The sequence below is a fragment of the Lagenorhynchus albirostris genome, chromosome 16 (assembly GCF_949774975.1).
Source record: "Lagenorhynchus albirostris chromosome 16, mLagAlb1.1, whole genome shotgun sequence".
Taxonomy (NCBI): Eukaryota; Metazoa; Chordata; class Mammalia; order Artiodactyla; family Delphinidae; genus Lagenorhynchus; species Lagenorhynchus albirostris.
In genome coordinates this window covers 83,485,862-83,505,777 of record NC_083110.1, presented here as the reverse complement: position 1 = coordinate 83,505,777, position 19,916 = coordinate 83,485,862, and the positions used below count along the sequence as shown (strand labels likewise).

General features: G+C 62.9%; 1 protein-coding gene across 1 annotated transcript; it reads left to right on the top strand.

Moving 5' to 3' along the window:
- Positions 1-14,435: 14,435 nt before the first annotated feature.
- NKX6-2 (NK6 homeobox 2) lies at positions 14,436-18,643 on the top strand. Its single transcript, XM_060126036.1, has 3 exons — positions 14,436-17,693; positions 17,784-17,956; positions 18,233-18,643. The coding sequence occupies exons 1-3, from the start codon at positions 16,895-16,897 to the stop codon at positions 18,485-18,487; spliced, it is 1,227 nt and encodes a 408-aa protein (XP_059982019.1). The 5' UTR covers positions 14,436-16,894; the 3' UTR covers positions 18,488-18,643.
- Positions 18,644-19,916: the final 1,273 nt, after the last annotated feature.

Here is a 19,916-nt window from a genome sequence, read left to right as displayed (position 1 = left end):
AGGACCTCATTTCCCCTGAATCACGGGACCAGAAATGGCCGTGTGAACATGCCAGGAATCCTCGGGGAGGCGGGGGCGGGCCTGCGACGCCCTGCTTGTTCTGTTCCTCGCTGACCACTCCTGGTGCGTCACAGTCTGTGGTCACCTCCAACCACCGGGCTGGGAATCCCTGGAGAGGGGCACTGTCCAGCGCCAGGCCGTGGCGGGGCCAGCAGGTGCTTGCAGAGCGAAGGGATGAGCGGGCGCACCTCGGAGGCTGAGCCCAGGAGGCTGAGGGCGTCACGGGCTGCAGGGTGACTGCAGCTTCCAGAGACGGGAGTGGGGAGGGGCCCCATCCCTGATCTCAGAGCCCCCACTACTACGGGACATGCAGCAGAGCCTCCTCCAGAGCTGGACGTCCAGCCACCACCTGTGGGCACCGCTCTGGGCAAAGTGAGCCCTGGGAGAGGCCACTATCCCCAGAGGTGGACACTCAGCTGGAGCTGAAGGTGGCCATAGGAGGACAGATGCCACAGTCACCGGGAGAGCTCCTCACACCGTGCCCAGGCCAGCCTGGCCCACGTGTGGGCAGCAGACTGGCCAGGACCCTGCGTCCCGAGAGCCCCCAGGTCTGTGGCTGAGGGTCGAGGGTGAGCCCACTCCTGGCCTCTCTGGGGTGGAGCCAGCCCATTAGAGGGCGCACAGGCTGGGGCCGGGGAGGGTCAGAGCCCCTTCTGGCATGGGTCCTGGCAGGCAGCCCCCCAGATCCGCTGAGGCCAGGCCGCAGAGTGCACGGTCTGGGCCGCTGGCCCCGGGGCTGCTCGGGTGCCGTCTCCAGGGCGCCCAGGTGTTCCTGGGGCTCCCGGGCCCGTCCTGCCAGGCTCCGAGCACAGGTGCAGTGTCCACACAGAAGTCATGTCCCCAACCAGGCCTCAAGTCCGCTGCCTGCCTCGCCTACCTCTGGGGCCACATGGCAGATGGAAGAAGCCACCCAATGGCCAGAGGATGCCAAGTCCCAGGCTGACTGACCCTGGTCACCGTCCCGTCTGGGCTGGGAGGCCCAGGAGCTGAGCACGTGGGAGGTGGCACAGCAGGGGAAGGTTCCCCTGGTACGTGAGCAGGCACGGAGCTCCGTCCTGACCACGTGCCCTGGACACCAGCTGGCGAGACTGCATCCCTGCGGCGTGGCCTCCCTGCTCTTAGGCGCAGAGTGAGCAGTGCTGAGATTCCTGGGCCGAGACACACAACAGCCCAAATAGTAAAAAAAAAAAAAAAAGGCCCAAATTAAGACCGAGATAAAATATCATTACCATATCTACTAAAACAGCTAAAATGAAAGATAGCGACAAACACCAAATGCTGGGGAAGATGCAAAGAAACTGGGTCTCCCATACGTTACTCCTGGGAATCTAAAATGGTGCAGACTCTCTGGAAAAGAGTTGGGCAGGTTCTCATAAACTGTGGGTGCAGTTAGCATATGGCCCAGCCTCTGCATTTATCCCAGAGAAATGGGAACTTAGGTTCACACAAACACGTGCATGAATGTTTATAGCAGCTCCATCCCCTTAGAGCAAAAACTAGAAACAACCCAAATGCCTTCACTTCTAACAGTTAAGCAAACAGCACATTTACTTGCTAGAATGCCCACGAAGGGCTGGATGGACCTCAAGGACGTCGTGCTGAGTGGAGAAGCCAACATCAATGAGATCACGCCCTGTGGTATCGTTTATACAACATCCTCAAAGGACAGAACACCTGAGATGGAGAACAGGCCCACTGGAGCCTTGGGGCAAAGCCAGGTTCTGTGCCTCGGTTGTGACAGTGACACAAATCTATACATGGGATAACATTTCACAGAGCCCCTCCCACACACTGACACACAGAGACAGACACACAGAATACAGACACACACACACACACACACACACACACACACACACACACACACACACACACACACACAAATGCCTGTTGAAGTGGTGGAAACAGAACCGGGTCCACAGCCCGGATCGCAGCACCAACCTGGGCTCCTGGTTTGCCGCTATCTGGGGCAACTCCCCAGCGGAGTGTGTGCTGTGTAGGACGCGCTGCACTGCCTTTGCTATTTCTGCAACTTCCTGTGAATCTATAATTAATTCACCATAAAATTTTTTTAAAGCTCATCTTTGATTAGATTGGGAGGTGGTGATTCCCCTCCTTTGTGTTTGATTTTTTTCCTTTTTTCAAATATATACACATGCTTGTTCCAGTTTTTTTTTTTTTTAAAGCACTAACTAATGACCAGGGAATAAATTCAAATCAAGCAGCGTTGGAAATACGAGCTTTCTTCTAGAAGGATGTTGGCAGCCACCCAAACAACAAGAATAAAAGCTTCTGGGAATATTTCATCTGTGCAGTGTCACATTTTTCACCTGGTGCTGCATCTGCTCCTGTGAGAAATGTTCAACGGTGAGTGCCGTTCCGTGTACCAAAGCCGCTACAATAACTTTCTGAATTATGTCCCAGCGACATAACAAATCACAGCATCAATTAGCTCCTGTAACAGAAGTGGCATTCCGTAATATATCCAAGCATGAAAGAACTGCGTAACCCTAAAAACTATAAGGAGAAGAAAGATCGCTTGGAATTTATTGGTAATAATAGGAGACAGAATGTAATTTGAATGGTGGACAGCCCTTCAGCCCTTTGAGAAAGGACGACCAGATCTGCAAGTTCTAAACGTTCCAGAAAGGACGCAGGTGGATGACGGGGCGCCCTGGCACGGGGCACGGGGGGCCGGGGGCCCCGGGAGATCCCGCCACTGCCCTCGCCCAGCCTCCGACTTCCCCATCGGCAGTCGGCTCTGGTCCAAGCTGAGCTCCAGAATCCGGATGGGCTCCACGGCCTTGAGTTGGTCGCCCAGGAGCCCCAGCCCCTCCCCCGGAAAGTGCAGCACCCAGGGCGGGCCGGATGGGGAGGAGCGGGGCCCAGCATCGTCCTCGCAGCCGCTCTGCCTGCGTCCAGGCCCCGCCCCCGCCCCCCCCCCCACCGGGTCCCCGGCGGCAGCGTCCGTCCCTCACCCGCGGCAGCCGGCGAATCGGACCGGTCGGTTCCTGCTCGTCAGTCACCTGCTTAAAAGTTCAGTTTGTTTTCCGAATTTATGTCTTGGAAATAGTGATTTTCATATTTTTAAAATATGGAGTTTCTTTTCACAATATGTTATATTGTAGGAAATTGGGGGGGGGATTAAAGGGAGAAAAGCCCTCAGAGCCACACAAAGGCAGAAACCCATGTTCTGATGGTTTCTGGATTTTTCTCTGTGTTTTTGCACAGTGAGCTCCTGGGTGGTTTCACACAACATGGTAAAGGACTTCCCATTTCAAGATATTAATCAGAAACCTCGTTCAAAGCATTCCTACCCTCACACAGGCTGCTTGCAAACACGACAGATCTGATGCACGGGGACAAGGGTCCTTCGGGCTTGGAGGGGAAGCGGGGGGACCGGAGGGTGAGTGGGGGCATTAGCAGACTGGGCTGGGGGCCCGGGGACGGTGGGCTCTGGAGCTGGGCCAGCCGGGCTGTGGGGGGCTCATGCTTGTAGGACCTGCCTCGTGGGTGGTCCCAGCTCCCGGCCGGGTCTGCACCTCCATCCTCATCGAATCCCGAGGAACAGCATCACCAAGCACAGACCAAGGTCCACCTTCCATGACGTGGCCACCGCTTTCGCCGCGTGGGAGACCCTGGCCTTGGTATGCCATGGCCCCGGGCTCACACCTCCAGGCACGGGCTCTCTGAGCTCCTGGACCGCCCCCCCCCCACCCCGGGATTCCCATCTGAGGGCACGGCTGCCCCTCACCACGCTTCCCAGGAGCCTGTGCTTCCTGTGGTTCCGGCCAGCTCCCCCATCCACCTGGGGCCTGGGGAGCCCGGGCCCACCCCCCTCTGCCAGCGGTTAATTCACAATCACAGCTAAAGCAGCCCTTCCAGGTTGATCTGGATTAAGAAATTGGCAGGTTAATAAAGCTAAAATGTTCACAGGCGCTTGTATATAAATTTCTATTAAGTTCCCTCATTCAACGCTGGTCTCTAATAGTTTAATTTCTATATTAAATAATTAAAACTCTATTTTCAATTACTGTGAACAATTGTTTTCCTTAATGATCGTCCTGGAGGAGCCAGTAATTTTATATCTTGTAAAAATGATTAACTGGCATCATTATCCCATATCTCTGAAATATAACCCAGCCGCTTCAAGAAAGGCCATCTGTATTCAATTAATGTTCCCTTGCATTAAGACATACAGTATTACTTCATGCCGTGCACAGCCCACTGTCCTCTCATTTTATTATGACGATGATGGAGATAGAAACAACCAGTTTAATTATCCCGTTTCCAGCAGAGAAATCAATTTTCAATACGTCTCCACCCTTAAAAAGAAGGCGGCGGCGTGGTTCCTGGGAAGTGACGCCTGCAAGCTCCCTCCCGGCTCGGGCCTGACTGCAGACCCCGGGGCTTCTCCACGGGCCAGCCCTTCTGTGTAGAGCGCTTCCGTGGGGCAGACTCTGGGAGGGGCCTGTGACCCCCGCCTCCAGGGGTCTGTCCTGTGCGGGTGCTGCCTGCCCCTCCCCTCCCCCCAGCATCACTCTGGTCCCCAAGGCCCCCACGCCCAGCAGCAGGTGTCCCTGGGGACAGCCCTGCTCACTGCACCAACGCTGACCTCAGATGGACCGGGTGCCCACGCAGACTCGGAGGGGGTCCCGGGGGATGTACTGCAGCGTGCAGCCCGCCCCTTGGTCAGGGTGATTCAAGGGATGCGCCCTGCCTTGCCAATCAATCACACGGCTCTCTCGGCCAATATAATCTAATTGTTTGACATTTTTATCACAATTCATTGAGACCAAAGGGAGATGAGGAGATTAATACCCCCGTGCGGTTGGCTAATGGCCGGGAAGGAGCTGATGGGAGCTCTTAAATTTTCTTATTATAGATTTTAATTCTTTGTGACACGAGGTGAGAGATGGCAACGGGATAATGAGGTAGAGGCCCCCTCTGCCCCGGTGCCCCGAGATCAGGGGTCTGCTGGGCCTGCGCAGCCCCTCCCCACGGGGGAGACTGGCCTCTGCAGGAGGGGCAGCTGTGCCTGGACGGGCCCAGGCTCTGAGGAGAGGCTGCGGGGGGAGGCTGGGAATACTGGATACGGGGGCCGGGACAGTGAGGACAGGGCCCCAGGCAGGCGGGGAGATGCGGCGCGGAGGCAGGGAAAGCCGAGCGAGAAGGACAGTGTTTGGCCTCTGCCACTGCCTCTGGGGACCGTGTCATGACACTGTCTGCGTGGACGTCACTGACACGGACAGCCTCCTCTGGTTGTGATGTAACCCGTCACACCTGACCCCTGAGGAACGACAGGGCAGTGACAGGTGATGGGGACAGGTTTCAGGAGCCAGGACAAGTGTGGACAGAGAGCCAGTTGTGGCCACAGGTGCAGCCATCCGCTGAGGAGCCGGAACCCTGGCCCAGGCCGCCGTCCACAAGGCTCTCACCCCGGGCTGCCTGTTGCCCCCCGAGCCCTTTCCTCCGATCCACTGCTCACAAGAGATGATTTTGGATTTCCCTGAAAACTGAGCAGAGACATCACCCTTAGAGCCTAAATCTTAGCATTTGAGTAGAAAGTGGAAAGAAGATTTACCTGCAGCCTCTGCTGTCCTGGGGCCAACATCCAAGCATCAGAGCTCTCACGGCCCCAAGCATCCACGCATCCTGACCACTCAGGCATCCTGGCTGATTCCGTCTGCCCAGCTGCAGCGCCAGTGTTATAAAGCTACAGAATCAGCACCTGATCTGCTGGCTCTGGAACCGGTTTAATGAGAAATTAAGACAAAAACAAACGATTTTGCCCAGACGCGGAGCTCAGATCAGTCGGAGGAGAGCCGCCTGGTCCTGATGGGAGCTTGTTCCAGGCAGGGCTGGGAGGGCTCGCATCCTGACGGGGGCCGTCCGCCTCCTGTGTGGCCCCTGCCCTGCCCTCCAGCCCCCCTCCACCCCCGCGCAGTCCTCCTGCCCTCGCTGACCGCCACTGCGTGTCCATCGCCCCGCCGGGCTCCGCCGGCAGCCGGCCCCTCTAGCAGTCCGGGGTGAGGCAGCTCGCAGGCACGCGCACGTCGGTGCGCTCCCGGCAAGGAGATCGGCCGCTGGCTGGTGGGGTCCTCGCCGGCACAGGCCTCTCCCAGTGCAGGGCGGCCCCGAGGAGGCCGCGCTGCTGCGGGGACCAGCCCCAAAGTCCTCGCACTCACGACAGCTCCCACGCAGGCACAGGGATGGCCTCGCGGTGAAGGTCCCGCGGGGTGCAGTCCGCGGTGGAGGCTCGTGAAAGCCAGGGCCACGAGCGGGCGAGGTCGGCTCGCGGATAAGCCCGAGGCTGCGGCCCAGCAAGCTCGTGGTGCACTTAGGAACCAGTCAGGGGGGACGTGCTCAGGGGACGGGGGCGTCACGGCCACCCCGTGGCCAGGACCACCTCGCCCCACGGCCTGCTTCGGGCAGTGCCTGACCGGCCACAACCCTCGGCCCGCTGACCCCGCTGCCGCCCCGGCCCCGCGGGCTTGGCCGTCCTCCTGCTGCGTTGCTGGTTTTGCCGACAGACCCACAACCAACAGGGCAGGCTGTTCCGAACTCACTTCGGCCGGAGAAAATGGTCCTCGAGCTCAAACAAACGCAGGTCTTCCCGGACCCCAGCCCGGCCTCATCAGTCATGACCAACGGCCACTCAGTTCCCAGGAATGTGGGCCTTTGTTGTTCTTATTAATAAAAGTAATCCCTGGGCTTCCCTGGTGGCGCAGTGGTTGGGGGTCCGCCTGCCGATGCAGGGGACACGGGTTCGTGCCCCGGTCTGGGAAGATCCCACATGCCGCGGAGCGGCTGGGCCCGTGAGCCAAGGCCGCTGGGCCTGCGTGTCCGGAGCCTGTGCTCCGCAACGGGAGAGGCCGCAAAAGTGAGAGGCCCGCGTACCGCAAAAAAATTAAAAAAAAATAAAAGTAATTCCTGCTCATAGAAAAAACCGAAGAGCTTAGCAGAGGCTATAGGAAGGAAGGCAAGATCTGCCCGCCCCTTCCACTCCAAGCCCCGCCCCTCCTCCCCAGGCTCCTCCCCAGGGCAGGGTTTGGTGCCACGGGTACTTCCAGGACTTTTCTCTGGGTAAGTGTCCATATATTTAATGATGAAATGACACGCAGATTTTCCCAAAGTGTTAGTATATTAGAAGTGCTGTCATAGCGGGGTCCCCCCACTTTGCATGTCTTCGTGGGCGTCTCGCACTTCATACACGGCCGCACCCGGGTTACTGTGCTCCTAGGATACAAGCAGTCTGTTTATTTTGGTGAAACTATTGATATCTTCTTTGTGAAAAATGTATGGTCAACTCACGTAACTCTGTCATGCCTCCGCGTTCAGGACGGAGAACTGGATACATTTATTAGACCCCAGCATTGATCGTTTATCCTTCCCGTCCCGCAGCTGACTTGGGCCTTCATGGATGGGGAAGGTGAGTTAAAGTTCATGACCACAACTGCGTCTCTTTTTGCTTCTTTGTGCATTTCTGTCATTTTTAAGGATTTTGGTGCCAGGTTTGTCTTCAGAACAGCTTGTAGCTTCCACTGTTGTCAACTGTAGCTTTGTCTCGAGATGACAGAGGTTTTACTGTCTGGCCCACGGTTTCTGCTCACAGGTGTCTGTACATCAGCCACAAACTGTGTTTGTCCGGCAGGGACAGCCCTACCTTCCTCGCCTGGACGGCCCAGGACTCCCGGGGGAGCTCCTGGGTCCCCACGTTGTGCCCCAGCCAAAGGAGACTAAAAAGCAGACCGGGTGACAAAGGATGAGAAACGGGGGAGCCGCAGGCGAGAAGGAAAGCAAGACAAAGTGAGATCACGAAGGCCGAAGACACCTGCCGCAGCGCCACACACCAGCAGGATTAACACAGAAACCTTCAGGTCCGGTCTGCCTGCAGCAATTTGTCCTAACAAGGATATCAGAGGTTTTGCATGTGTACCCCGTGGTCTTCCCAGTATAACTGCTAAAGATGACACCCGTTACGGGACACCCACAAACCTGGTCTGCAGGACTGAGCAATTCCGGGCCCTGAACAGCGGTTCTATGAAGATGCCGTGACACAGGCCCCGTGGGAAAAGGCGCACAGACAGGAGTGTGTGTGTGTGAGCGTGTGTGTTAGTTCTGTGGGGGGCGGATCTTATAGAGAGTGAGACCCCCCACATGCGGGGTCTTTTGTGCGTTCTGTCCTTGGGGGTCGCTGTCCCCGGGGCCTGGGGCAGTGTCTTCCCCCCGGCAGGTGCTCACTCAGCAGTCGTATGAACGAGTGAAGGAGGGTGAGTGGACAGAGGTGGAAAGGACGCTGGCCACACCGCCACCTGGGGCTGAGGGCTGAGACGCGGCAGACAGTTACTTTCTTCATTGTGTTCGATGTTTCACACCTGGTGTCTGTCACCATAACCAGAAAAAAAGTTTTGTTTGAAAATGCAATTTCTCTCCACCCAAATCTCTGACAGCGGTCATCTCTCCAGAGATGTCAAGAATGCGGCCCTGGCCTGGGGCCAGCAAGGGCTCCCGCTGGTGGAACCACAATCCAAACTCTGCAGTCAGTCGGTCTGCACCATGGCTGGAGCCCACAAAGCACATGGAGTCCCCGTCTGCACCCCTGTGTGCCCGGGACTCCCCTCTATGTGCCCAAGACCCCCCACCCCGTGTGCCCAGAGGCCCCTGAATGTTCAGGCCCAGGCTGGCTGGAGGCTCTCCCTTGGCCCTCGGGTGGCAGGGCAGGGGCTGCAGGGGAAATCTTGGCGACCCTCTGGGGCGGGGCCTTGGGGAGGGACGGGGCCTTGGGGAGGAACGGGGCCTTGGGGAATATCCATCCTCACATTTGTGCCTCTAGGGGGAGCCGCAGGGACACCGCACACAGACTGAGTCGGTGACCCAGCAGCTGCCTGCCTTCTGCCTTTGGGCCGGGCAGGGATGCAGGGCTTGGCCTCCGTGGTCTGGCCCAAGTCCCCTTCGGTGACATCTGCCTTCTGCCCTGGCCTCCGTCTCTTTAGGCAGCTGGATGTTTCCAGCCCCTGCCTACTGCTCCCTTGGGGGCTTCCTGGGGTCTTTCCAGGGGTGGAAATCCCAGGGTGTCAGGTGAGGCCGCCACGTGGGCTCCCAGAGACCTGTGAGGACAGCCGTGTGGTGGCTGGGGTCCGGCCTGCCCGTGCGGGTCTCTCTCCTGGGTTTGTAAGTCTTCCCTTGAGAGCAGGAGAAACCAGCCTCAATTCCTACCCTCCCGGAGGCTCAGCTCTCCGTCCCTTCCTCAGGGAGCCTCTGGGAGTCCCTAGGCCCCTCCTTGTCCCAGGACCCTGAGTAAGTGCCCAGAGGCCTTTCCCGCCAGCTTGTCCCTGTCACTGGAGGGCAGGGGCTTGCATTCAGTCTCTGCCCCTCAAGTCTCCGTGCACGACCTGGAGACGGGCACTGGGACACACTCCTTGTCTGCCCCATAAACCAGGTAAAGTGACAGTGAGGAAACCACGAGGATCCCTCCAGTGTCACCCAAATAAACGCTTGTCCCAACTAGAGACTTCAAAGCATAAATTGTCCTCCTCACTTGGGGGTCTGGAAAGAGCCCCTTGTTACCCTCTGCTCATATATTAGCCAGCTTCTGCTCAGTAACGCTGTATAAGAAACACCCGCACCACCAGATCTCGCTCTTCCCACCTGGGGCAGGTCTGGGACACGCCATTCTCATGCTGAGACAAAGAGCGAGGAAACTGGTGGACACGAGGGATCCTAAGATTCCACTTGGGCTGGCGTCTGTCCTGCCCACCTTTCCCCGGCCACAGCGATCGCATGGCCAAGCTGGTCATCAGCTGGTCATCAGGAGAGAGACTGGGGTCTTCCCAGGAGAAGCAGAGCCAGTCCCCTGGGCCAGGCAGGATGGATTAACTTCCTTAGCTGAACAACCTCTCCTGGGCCCTTTGTAGGAAGAGGCAGCTCACTGGGCCCCTGCAGACCAAGCCACATACTGATGCCACAGGCCACCAGCGCCTGGGGGTGCCCGTACCCCCTACCCCCGTGGCAGAGGGGTTTAGTGGCTGGGCAGCCGCACACAGCCTCTGAGCCTTTGGGGGTCATGTGCCGGACCAGCTCCCGGGCCCAGTTCACTCCCCTCCCCAGCCCTGCCGGATGCACTGCCCGGGCAGCGGGCAGCCTGGGCTGGGAGCCGGAGCCCCTCGTGTGTTGCCAGGGGTGTTCTTTGCCTCAAAGTCAGGGGCGTTATTCACAGCCTGGCTGTTCCTCGTGTACAGGAGCCTACAGGACAGGCTGCCCAGTCAGGGCAAACAGTAGCCCTGACCTGTGCACCGGCTGTAAGGCTTTCCTTAGACCAAGGCCCCCTGTGTGCCGGCCCCTCCCCGGGAACGGGGAGGGGACCCCATCACTCTTACCTGAAACCCTGCCGGGTCCAGCCCTCCATCCGCCACCCAGTGGCCCTTTAAAAGTGCAAATTGGTTCCCATCATAGGCAGCTCCTCCCCTGAAGATTGAACCCCACTTCCTGAGCGGGTCTCCAGGGAAGCTGCCCCTCCCCCAGGTAGCCGCAAGCGCCCTCAGCAGCAGTGCAGGGGTCGCCGTGTCAGCAATGCTGCCCTGCGTCTGTCAGGCTCGGTTATTAATCTGCCTGCCGTCTGCCCCTCTCCGCCATGAAAGGCACTTAATAAAGACCTGGGGGTACGAGGACAAAGACGTCGAGGCCCAAGCCCAGGCCCCGCACAGCGGGGTGGGGGGGTGATGGGAGGGCACTGGCCACGGCACAGCTGGATCCCTCACCCACCAGGAAGCCCCACCCTGGGGCCGGAGCGGCCTGGAGTGTAGCCAGGAGCCCTTCCGGAAGCGTCTCCTTGGCCAGTGCTGTCGGAGCCCATCCTGGGAGCACAGCAAAGGCGCTGGAGCAGACGCCCTAACACAGATCGTGTACCTGGCGTCCAATTAGCGTGTTTGGCATGCGGTCAGACCCCCGGGAGAGCAGCCTCGGGAGAGAGCTCATTACCCACGACCGCGCATCTGGTGCCGCGAGGCCCCAGCGCTGAGCTCGGGGGCGGATTCACAGCTGCCGCTTTTTGTCCTTTCCTGAGGGAGACAAGAGTCTTGGGACCCCAGAAGAGTGCTTCCGAGGCGCCAGGTGCCTGCCACCTGCCGTCAGGGCAGAGGCCACCTCCTCCCGGGGCCCCTGGCCTGGCTCCCGTTTCCACAGCCATGGGCTGGGGGAAGCTTTCCAGCTCGGGTGAGAACATCTGGGGGCGCACGCCCCAGCCCGGCCCTCCGCAGCCGGAGGGAGTGGTGGCCCCGCTCCTGGGTGTGGAGAGGGGGCCAGAGCCCTCGCCAGGCCCAGCTTGGGTGTGGCTGAGGGGAAGGTGGCCACACTCTCCAACCCAGAGCCAGGCGCCACCGAGAAGCAGGAAAGCAGAGCAAAACGGCGACCCAGGAAAGGTGCCCGAGAGCTGGGGCCAGGCGGGCCTGGGGGCGGGGCGAGGGGGGACTGGGGGGCGGGTCCGCCCGCCCCTTTGGCCTGGACCAGACCCACACGGACGTTTCCCTCCTCAGCCCCAAATCCTCTCTGCCAGGGAGTTATTCATCCAGCCATTCCTTCACTCAAGCTCTTAGCAGCCTGGGCCCCTGGTGGGTTGGAGCCTGTCCTGCACCAAGGACCCTGCAGGACACCTGGAAGGGAAGAGGCAGCACAGCCTTGATGCCTGTTGGACATTCACGTGGCGAATGCGAGATGAGTGGAGAGTAGCAGACCTGGGGGAGGGACCCTGGAAGGAGAAGAAGGAGGAGGGAGGAGGACCAGGCACGCGGACTCCAGCAGCCGTGGGAGTATGGCCAGTGCCGCCCCCAGTGCAGAGGCCAGGCGCCTGAACCCCGAGGCTGCCCATCAGACAGGGCAGCCCCGCTGAGCCCAGAAGCACTGGCCAGGGAGGGTGGAGTGTGCCACCCTCTTAAGAAGCTGCCTGAGAAGAGAATGAAAATAATTGGACCTAAATCAACAGAGGGGTTCGTTCATATGTGGGTACCTCCCAGCAGCCACGAGAGGCCTGTGGCCACGTGCCCCAAAGAGAGTCGTGAGGCCGAGTCGCCCAGTACCGGTGGCTTGCACAGCCACAGGTCCTGGGAGACCAGCGTGTTGGTGGACGCCCAGCCTCTGTGTCAGATCCCAACCTGGCGGACGGGCTCTTCCTTCAGGAGGAGAAAGGTGAGGCCAGCACAGCTAAATGGTAAAAGAGACTCGGGTTTGTGACAAGAACGCGTAGTATAGCTCTGTACACTCCTCTAGGGCTCTTACATTTATCAAAATACATAACCTTTAAAGAAGTGAAGGAGCTGGGGGTGTGGGGAGGGGCTCTGCAAGGTGGGAGACGCCCACCCGGCCCAGGCTGGGGGAGGAGCTTCAAGTCCAGTGAAGCCAGAGCATCACAGAGGATGGGGGAGGGATAGGAGGCCCCCAGAGATCGGGGAGGGGGGCAGCTGGGGCCCCCCGGCCTGCCGGCTCCCAGGCCCCTCCCACCCACCAACAGTCCCCGCCTCCCAGGGTCTCGCCGGGATCTTCCCACGGGCGTCCCTCTGGGGCGCACGTGCCCATGGTGCCCTTCGGCTCAGGGTGTCTGGAGCCTCTCAGCGGCGCCATCTCCCTGGGGCAGCACGGGCTCCGGGAAACCCTCGGAAGCCCGGGCCTGGGGGCACGTTCGCTCCCTGGCTCGGCAGCACTTCCTCAGCCCTCCAGGTGGCCGGAGCACGGGGGCCCTGCACCCAGGTGCTGCCTCTCTGGAAGGTGCTGCCGTGCAGCGGAGGCTGGGGGTGAGGGTCCAGCCCAGAGCCGAGGGAGCAGGAAGTGAGCCACAGGAAGACGGGGGACAGTGGTCCGGGGGCCGGCGGAAGGCAGGGCGGCAGCAAACGGACCAGTGTGGGGGTCAGAGGGTTGCGAGGCCACAGGGGGCCTCAGTCCGAGGCACACGGGTCACTACGTGGGGATTAGACCGAGTTGCAGCGTGGTGCGCGGCACTGGGCCCTAATGCAGGTGGGAGAGGGGTGAGGCGGGGCCCGGTGACCAGCTGGGTCTCCCCTACCAGCCACCCGTGCCCCTCACCCCAGGCCCCGCACACCCTCAGCACTCAGTGCTCTCGCTGCCTTCAGACAGCGAGAGTCACTGCCCTGGTGGCACTGGGAGTGAGCAGGGCAGCCTCCACTCGCGCCCCTGCGCAGTGACGGGTGTCCGCCAGCCGCCTTTCCGGGGGCCAGCCAGTGGAGGGCGCCCAGCGGGATGGGCAGGGCTCTGGTCTTTCCCTGTGGCCCGGGCGTTTGCTGGGAGCGGGTGGGATTTGCGCCAGCAGGGCTCCTTCAGCATCTCCAGAACCTGGGCGTTCCTGCAGCTCCAGGGCCCAGGTGACCGCGCCTCTGCCCCTTCGTCCCAGAGCTGCGGGCGGCACTTGGTTCTCTTGACCTACCAACCCTGGGTCAGCAGCCCCCTGAATCCGCCCCCAGGTGTGGTCACCTCCTCAAGCTCCCAGAGGCTGAGAACTGCTCACACATGGGAGGACAAAGCCAGGGCCCTTTGCCCTTTGCAGGAAGCCACCGAGCAGCCACGAGCAGGGAGCTCCATGACTTACCAGCCGCAAAATGACAACTCTTTCCTTTGACAAGGTTTTTTGCCAACTCCAGGGGTATCTGTGTGGTTGGAGATAGAATCCAAGCTCCTTCTAGGTGCAAGCGCCCTTACCCACCTCCCTCTCCGCCCCCCCTCCCTCCCCCCCTTGCCGGCCGGGCTCTGACCCACCCTGGGCTTGGACACCTGTTGGCCCTGGCTGGCCCTTCAGGAGGACCACCTTCCCTGACCTCCCCCTTCCCAGCGATCATCGGTCCTGTTCCCCTCCTGCAGGGACTTCCGGAAGTTTTTTGGTTTATTGTTTATTACCCACTCCTCCCCTGGGGGCAGGGCGGGGTGCAGAGGTGGAGTTCGCTGCCTTCACGTGGCTCTCCCAGAGCACGCCTGGCACCTAGTAGGTGCCCAATAAATCAGCGTTGACTAAGTAAAGGTCTCTGTCAAACGCGCGCTCTGCGTGTTCCCACAGCGTCTAAGTGTGAGCGCCGAAGTGCCCGCCGCCTTCCCAGGCAGGACTTTTCCTTCAGCACCAGGAGGTGGCATTCGCGAACCTCTCCACCCCGGCGGCAACCAGCACGAGCGGCGGAGGCCGAGAGGCGCTCCTTCCCCGCTGGCGGCCACGGCACTTTCCCCGGAGGAGGGGCGTTTCCCTTGATCCTACCCAGGGGGCGGCTCCCGGGAGCGCAGGAGGAGGGCGTGGCGTGGGAGCCGTGTAGAAGGTGGAGGGGCGCAGCCTCGGAGCGCGCAGAGACGGCGGGCAGGCAAGTTGAGCAAGTTATCAAGCCTACACACCAGGGACTGGGGCACTGGGGGAGGGTGTCCCGTGCCGTGGCGTCCTGGGGGGTTGGGGGGCTGCGTCCGGGGCTTGGGAACCCCCGCGCGCCGGGCAGGACAGGACGCATGGGGAGGGCACCGAGACACCCACCACCAGAGAGCATGGAGAAGAGGCCGCCCTCACCCCGCACCCCGGGCGCCCCCAATGCTCTCTGGGCCTTCCAAACCGCACTCCGGCCCCCCATCCGGCACCCAGGGCCACTGGCTCCCTGGAGAGCCGAGCACTCTGCGGCCAGGAGAGAAGCAGCCCCACTCGCGACCCCAAGCATTCCGGCCGCAGTCCAGGGAGGGCCCGGCGGCGTAGACAGACCCGGGACTCAGGGCAGCGACTCGGGGTGTCTGTTTCCTCAGCGGTCAAAAGGGCTGCGGAGGCCCCAGCCCGGGTGCTCGAGGAGCCACAGCGCGGCACCCAGAGCTGCGGTGTTCCTCCAGCCACCGAGCCAGAGTCGCAGGGAGGATAGTGCGCCCTGTCGCCCCGTCCGGGCGCGCCACTCCCGGCCCGCCCCAGAGAACTGTCGGGCCACAGCTGCCCAGACTCGGCTCCTCGGTGCCGGGAGTAGGGACCCGGCCCCGCCCCTCTCACTTGGCCCCGCCCCGCCTCCTCTGGCCCCGCCCCCAAGCCAGTAACTGCCACGCCCTCAGAGCCCGAACCTTGGCCACCCCGTTAGCCGCCTCCGAGGAGCCCAGAGGGCCCCAAACCCTGCTGGGAAGGATCCTCCCTGCGGCTGGGCTCTCGGGGAGCACCTACGCTGTGCCCGAGGCGGTGGGGCTCAAGTGAGGCCCGGGGCGGGTCTCGGGGCCTGGCCGCCCGTAGGTAGCGCGGGAATGCGAGAGGTGAGCGCTCGTTAGGTATCCCGGGCCTGGCTCCGCAGGTGCCGATCGCCTGCGGGGCAGCCACACCCGGATCCCGCGAGTGCGGCCCCGACCGAGGAGGCGGGAAGAGAGAAATTCCCATGCGCGCGGACTGCACCGCGCCTGAAGCCGGGGCCAACACGCGCCACGGCGCGCTGCCCGGGACAGCACGGTGCGCGCACACGTGGGCAGGGGCGGCCACCGAACGTCCGCCCAGCCCCGGCGGCCAATGGCTTTCTGAGCGGCGATCTGGCGTAAGGACTCGCAGCGCCAAGACCCGAAAGCTAACTGCACAAAACGAAAATGGATCCCCCCAAAGGTCTCAGTGCCAGCGGACGCTGGGTCCCTGCACAGAGCCGGGAGGGTCGCCTTCGTCCGCGCCACAGAAACCCTGGCGGCCGGGGTGAAAGGGGAACGTCGTTGCTAACCGACCACACCAGGCCCGAGAGAGGCCGGCCTGGTGCACACCGCCGCCCAGCCACGAAACTGCAGCCGTCGGTTCGCACACGTTCCCGTCACGTTCCCAGCAGGCAGCGAATAATAATAATAGCCGCCACCTAGTAATTGCTGTGACACCAGCCCAGAGAACCAAGGAGGCGACGTCCAGAACTGTACTCAGCACTGGCTCTCTGCCGGCGCCCGCTGTCCTCTGCGATCTTATTTGAACCCGCACAGCAATTCCACGGGGTGGGAGGCTTTTCCACCCAGAGGAGGACACCATGGGCCCTGCGTGCCCGTCAAAAGGCCACGATTCTGCCCGCTGGCTGCACTTCGGGCGCACGCCCACGTTAAGGCCCTGAGCGTGGCCCCGCACGCCTTGGGACCCGGACTCTGAGCCTGCCAGGGTCCCCGACCGCCGGCTCGGGCCGCGCTGCACAAGGGAACGGCTGTGCCCTAGGTCGGGGCGCCCAGGTCCAAGCTCCGGACTCAGGTTGCCCCCCGGGAACAAGCTGCGACTTCGCGGCCGGGAAACGACTGACCGGGAGGCCCGGGCGGTCCCCGCGCCCTGACCCGACACTGTACAGTCCCGCGGGCAGGGAGGGGACCGGGAACCGCCCCTCCGGCAGCGCGCGCAACTCGGTAGCCTCGCGTGTGGCCCCGGGACAGGCCTCGCCACGGCGCCAGCTATTGGTTGGTGAAACCAGAGCAGATTCTCGCGGGCCAAGTCTAGCATTCGGCCCGTGGACTCTGACGTCCCGCTTCTTCCGCCCTTCTGCATCCCAGAGGAGAATGTTCCCGGAAATGTTTTCGTTCCTCCCTCAAACCTGAGACCGGGACGGCCGGGAAGCCGCAAGGCGGGGCGCGGACTGTAACCCCGAAGGTGCCTGCTGAATCCCCGCGCCCTCCCGCCTGTGCCTCTTCACCGAATGGGGCGCGCGGAGTGTGCCAAGTGGATCCTCAAATCTGCATTCTTTCGGTGATAAAATATGTTCTCGTATTTTTTCCTAATTTCCCACTAAAACCTTTGCCTAACTAAACTCCCATCCAACGGGATTTATTTCGTCCCCGGGGAGATAAATCAGGGGGCAAATTTACAGCCCGGGAGGCACCTGCCGGGCTAATGGGCCCTTCATGGAGTGCGCGGCCAGCGGGGGCGCGCGCAGACGGCGGGGGCGCTGGCCAATGGCCGGGCCGCGGTCGCCGGCAGCCAATCAGCACGCGCGCCGCCTGGGGGCCCCGCGGTTATCAGCGCGTCCAGCCCGCGCGGCGCGGCGCCGCTCTGACCGGCCCCGGAGCCGCCACCGCCGCAGCGCGGAGTACCCCCGCCGCCGCCCACCCCGCGCCGGAGCCGCCACCCTCCCTCGCGCCCGCCATCCGCGCCGTCGGCGCCCGCACCCCGAGCCCCCGCTGCAGCCGGCGCCCGCCGGGGTCGCGCGCAAACTTCCCGGGCCGGCGGGCGCGGGCGGCGGCGGCGGGGCCCGGATGGGCGCCCGGGCCGGCGGCGGCGGCGCCCATGGACGCTAACCGCCCGGGCGCGTTCGTGCTGAGCAGTGCGCCGCTGGCCGCGCTACACAACATGGCCGAGATGAAGACGTCGCTGTTCCCGTACGCGCTGCAGGGCCCGGCCGGCTTCAAGGCGCCCGCGCTGGGCGGCCTCGGCGCGCAGCTGCCGCTCGGCACCCCGCACGGCATCAGCGACATCCTGGGGCGGCCCGTGGGCGCGGCGGGCGGCGGCCTCCTGGGCGGCCTGCCCCGTCTCAGTGGGCTCGCCTCGTCGGCCGGCGTCTACTTCGGGCCCGCGGCCGCCGTGGCGCGCGGCTACCCCAAGCCTCTGGCCGAGTTGCCCGGGCGCCCGCCAATCTTCTGGCCTGGCGTGGTGCAGGGCTCGCCCTGGAGGGACCCGCGCCTGGCCGGCCCGGGTAAGTGGCCCACCCGCGGATTCGGCGTGGGGCGGCGCGGCGGCCGGGGGCGCGGGGCCGCCGGCCGCGCTCACCCGCCCTCCTTTGCAGCCCAGGCCAGCGGGGTCCTGGACAAGGACGGCAAGAAGAAGCACTCGCGGCCGACCTTCTCGGGCCAGCAGATCTTCGCGCTGGAGAAGACTTTCGAGCAGACCAAGTACCTGGCGGGGCCGGAGCGCGCGCGCCTCGCCTACTCCCTGGGTATGACCGAGAGCCAAGTCAAGGTGAGGCGTCTGCGGCCTGGGCGGTCCCCCGCGGGTCCCGCTGCGCCGAGGCCCACCCGCTCCCCCGCGTCCTGCGAACGGTCTGCGAGCGGCCGTCGGCCTTGGCCTCGGTCCCGGGGGCGCCCAGCCCTGCGGCCCGGCCCGGGCAGAGGGGTGGCCTCGGGCGTCCCTCTGCGTCCGCGCGGCCGGCGGCGCCTCCGGCCGGGCCGCCGGGGCCAAGCTGCCGCGGGCCGGGTGCTTCGGGAGGCGCCGCCTGACGGGCATCCTCCGCCCCAGGTGTGGTTCCAGAACCGGCGGACGAAGTGGCGCAAGCGGCGCGCCGCGGAGATGGCGTCGGCTAAGCGGCAGCAGGACTCGGACGCCGAGAAGCTGAAGGCGGGCGGCTCGGACGCGGAGGACGACGGCGAGTACACCCGGCCCCTGGACCCCAACTCGGACGACGAGAAGATCACGCGGCTGCTCAAGAAGCACAGACCCTCGAACTTGGCGCGGGTCAGCCCGTGCGGCGGCGGCGCGGGGGACGCCTCGTGAGGACGCGGCGGCAAGGCCGGACAACCAGGGTACGGGACGCGGGCCGGCGCCCCTCGCCAGCCGCCCGCGCCGGAGTGTGTATATATATTTTTACGGAATAAGTTATAAAGCGGCCTGGCTCGGGCTCGGCGTGCGGGGACCCCAGAGCGCCCGCGTCCCTGTCCTCGGCGTGGGCGCGGGATCGGGACCGCCGCTGCCGCGCGTCCTGAGAGGAATCACTTTGTATAATCAATAAATTATTTAACACGTCCCCCGTCGGAGCCGTGGCTCCCGAGGCTGCACCGCGTGTTTCTTCCTTATCGAAAACCGCGGGCGAGGCGCGGTGGCGCGGCCCTCTGCCTCTGCCGGGCCCTGTCCCGGGTCCCCTTGTCCAGTCTTCAAATGCCGCGGGGTCCGCGCCTTCGGCCGAAGGGGCGCCTGGGTCTGGCGCAGGTCCGGCTCAGAATCGGGGTGCGATGGAGTCCCGGTCGCCTCGCGCCCCGGGTTGCCCGGGCGGCAGCAGCTCGCAGGACCGAGGGCACCGCGAGGCCCGGCGCGGGGAAGGCGGCCCCGCCCGAGAACCCTCGGGCTGCCGGCCAAGGGAAGGGGCCGCCCGGGGCCGAGGGCCGGGAAGAGCCAGGACTCGGCGAGCGGGAGCGGAGCCGACGGCGGGGGGATGGAGCGGGGCGCTGGGCGCTCGGCGGCGGCGGCGGCGGCTCCTCAGGCGCAGGCAGCTGTGGCTCGCGCGGGGCAGCAGGTAGGATCCCTTGTTCCGTGCCTCCGCGCAACTGCACCGGCGCCAGCCCAGGGCGCCCTCCCCAGGGCTCTGGAGGCTTAGGTGGATGAGGTGTGGGCAGATTTAGACACATTTGGGGTTGCCGGAAAGGGCAGGTGAACCCCCGCTCCTGCCCCACCCGGAGTGGCGCCTTTCCCCTTTGGTGGGTGCGGGGGCGGTGAGGGGCGCCGCTGGGCCCTAGCTCCTGCTGTCCTGCTGACGTGCTTTGCCATGATTATGTAGGTTGGAACGTGCCCAGCCTTAGTAGCTACATAATTTGAAGTAAATCAGGTTTTAAATTCATCAGCACCGTAGCACTTCTCCTGCGGTTTAATAGATTGTTTTCATCGGTAGAAAGAGGGGTTTAATTCAAACCGGGACTACAAAGAGAAATCCAAGATAATTTTGCTGCCCCGGCGTCAGTTCTCTCAGGGGCCCTGGAGTTTTCTTTGCCCCTTTGACCCTGGGATGCGGGGGAAGCACGTCTGGCCAGTGCTTGGACCTTGTCCTCCTCCTGGGCAGCTCCGGCCTCCACCCGGGGCACCTCCCTGGATCGGCCAGACCGACCCAGCCCCCCAGCCCCGCGGAGGTCCCGGAAGCCCTCTCTCTGGCCTGTCCCTCACCCCGGAATCCAAGGGCCAGGATTCCAGCTAACAGCGTCTGCTCTGGTTCACA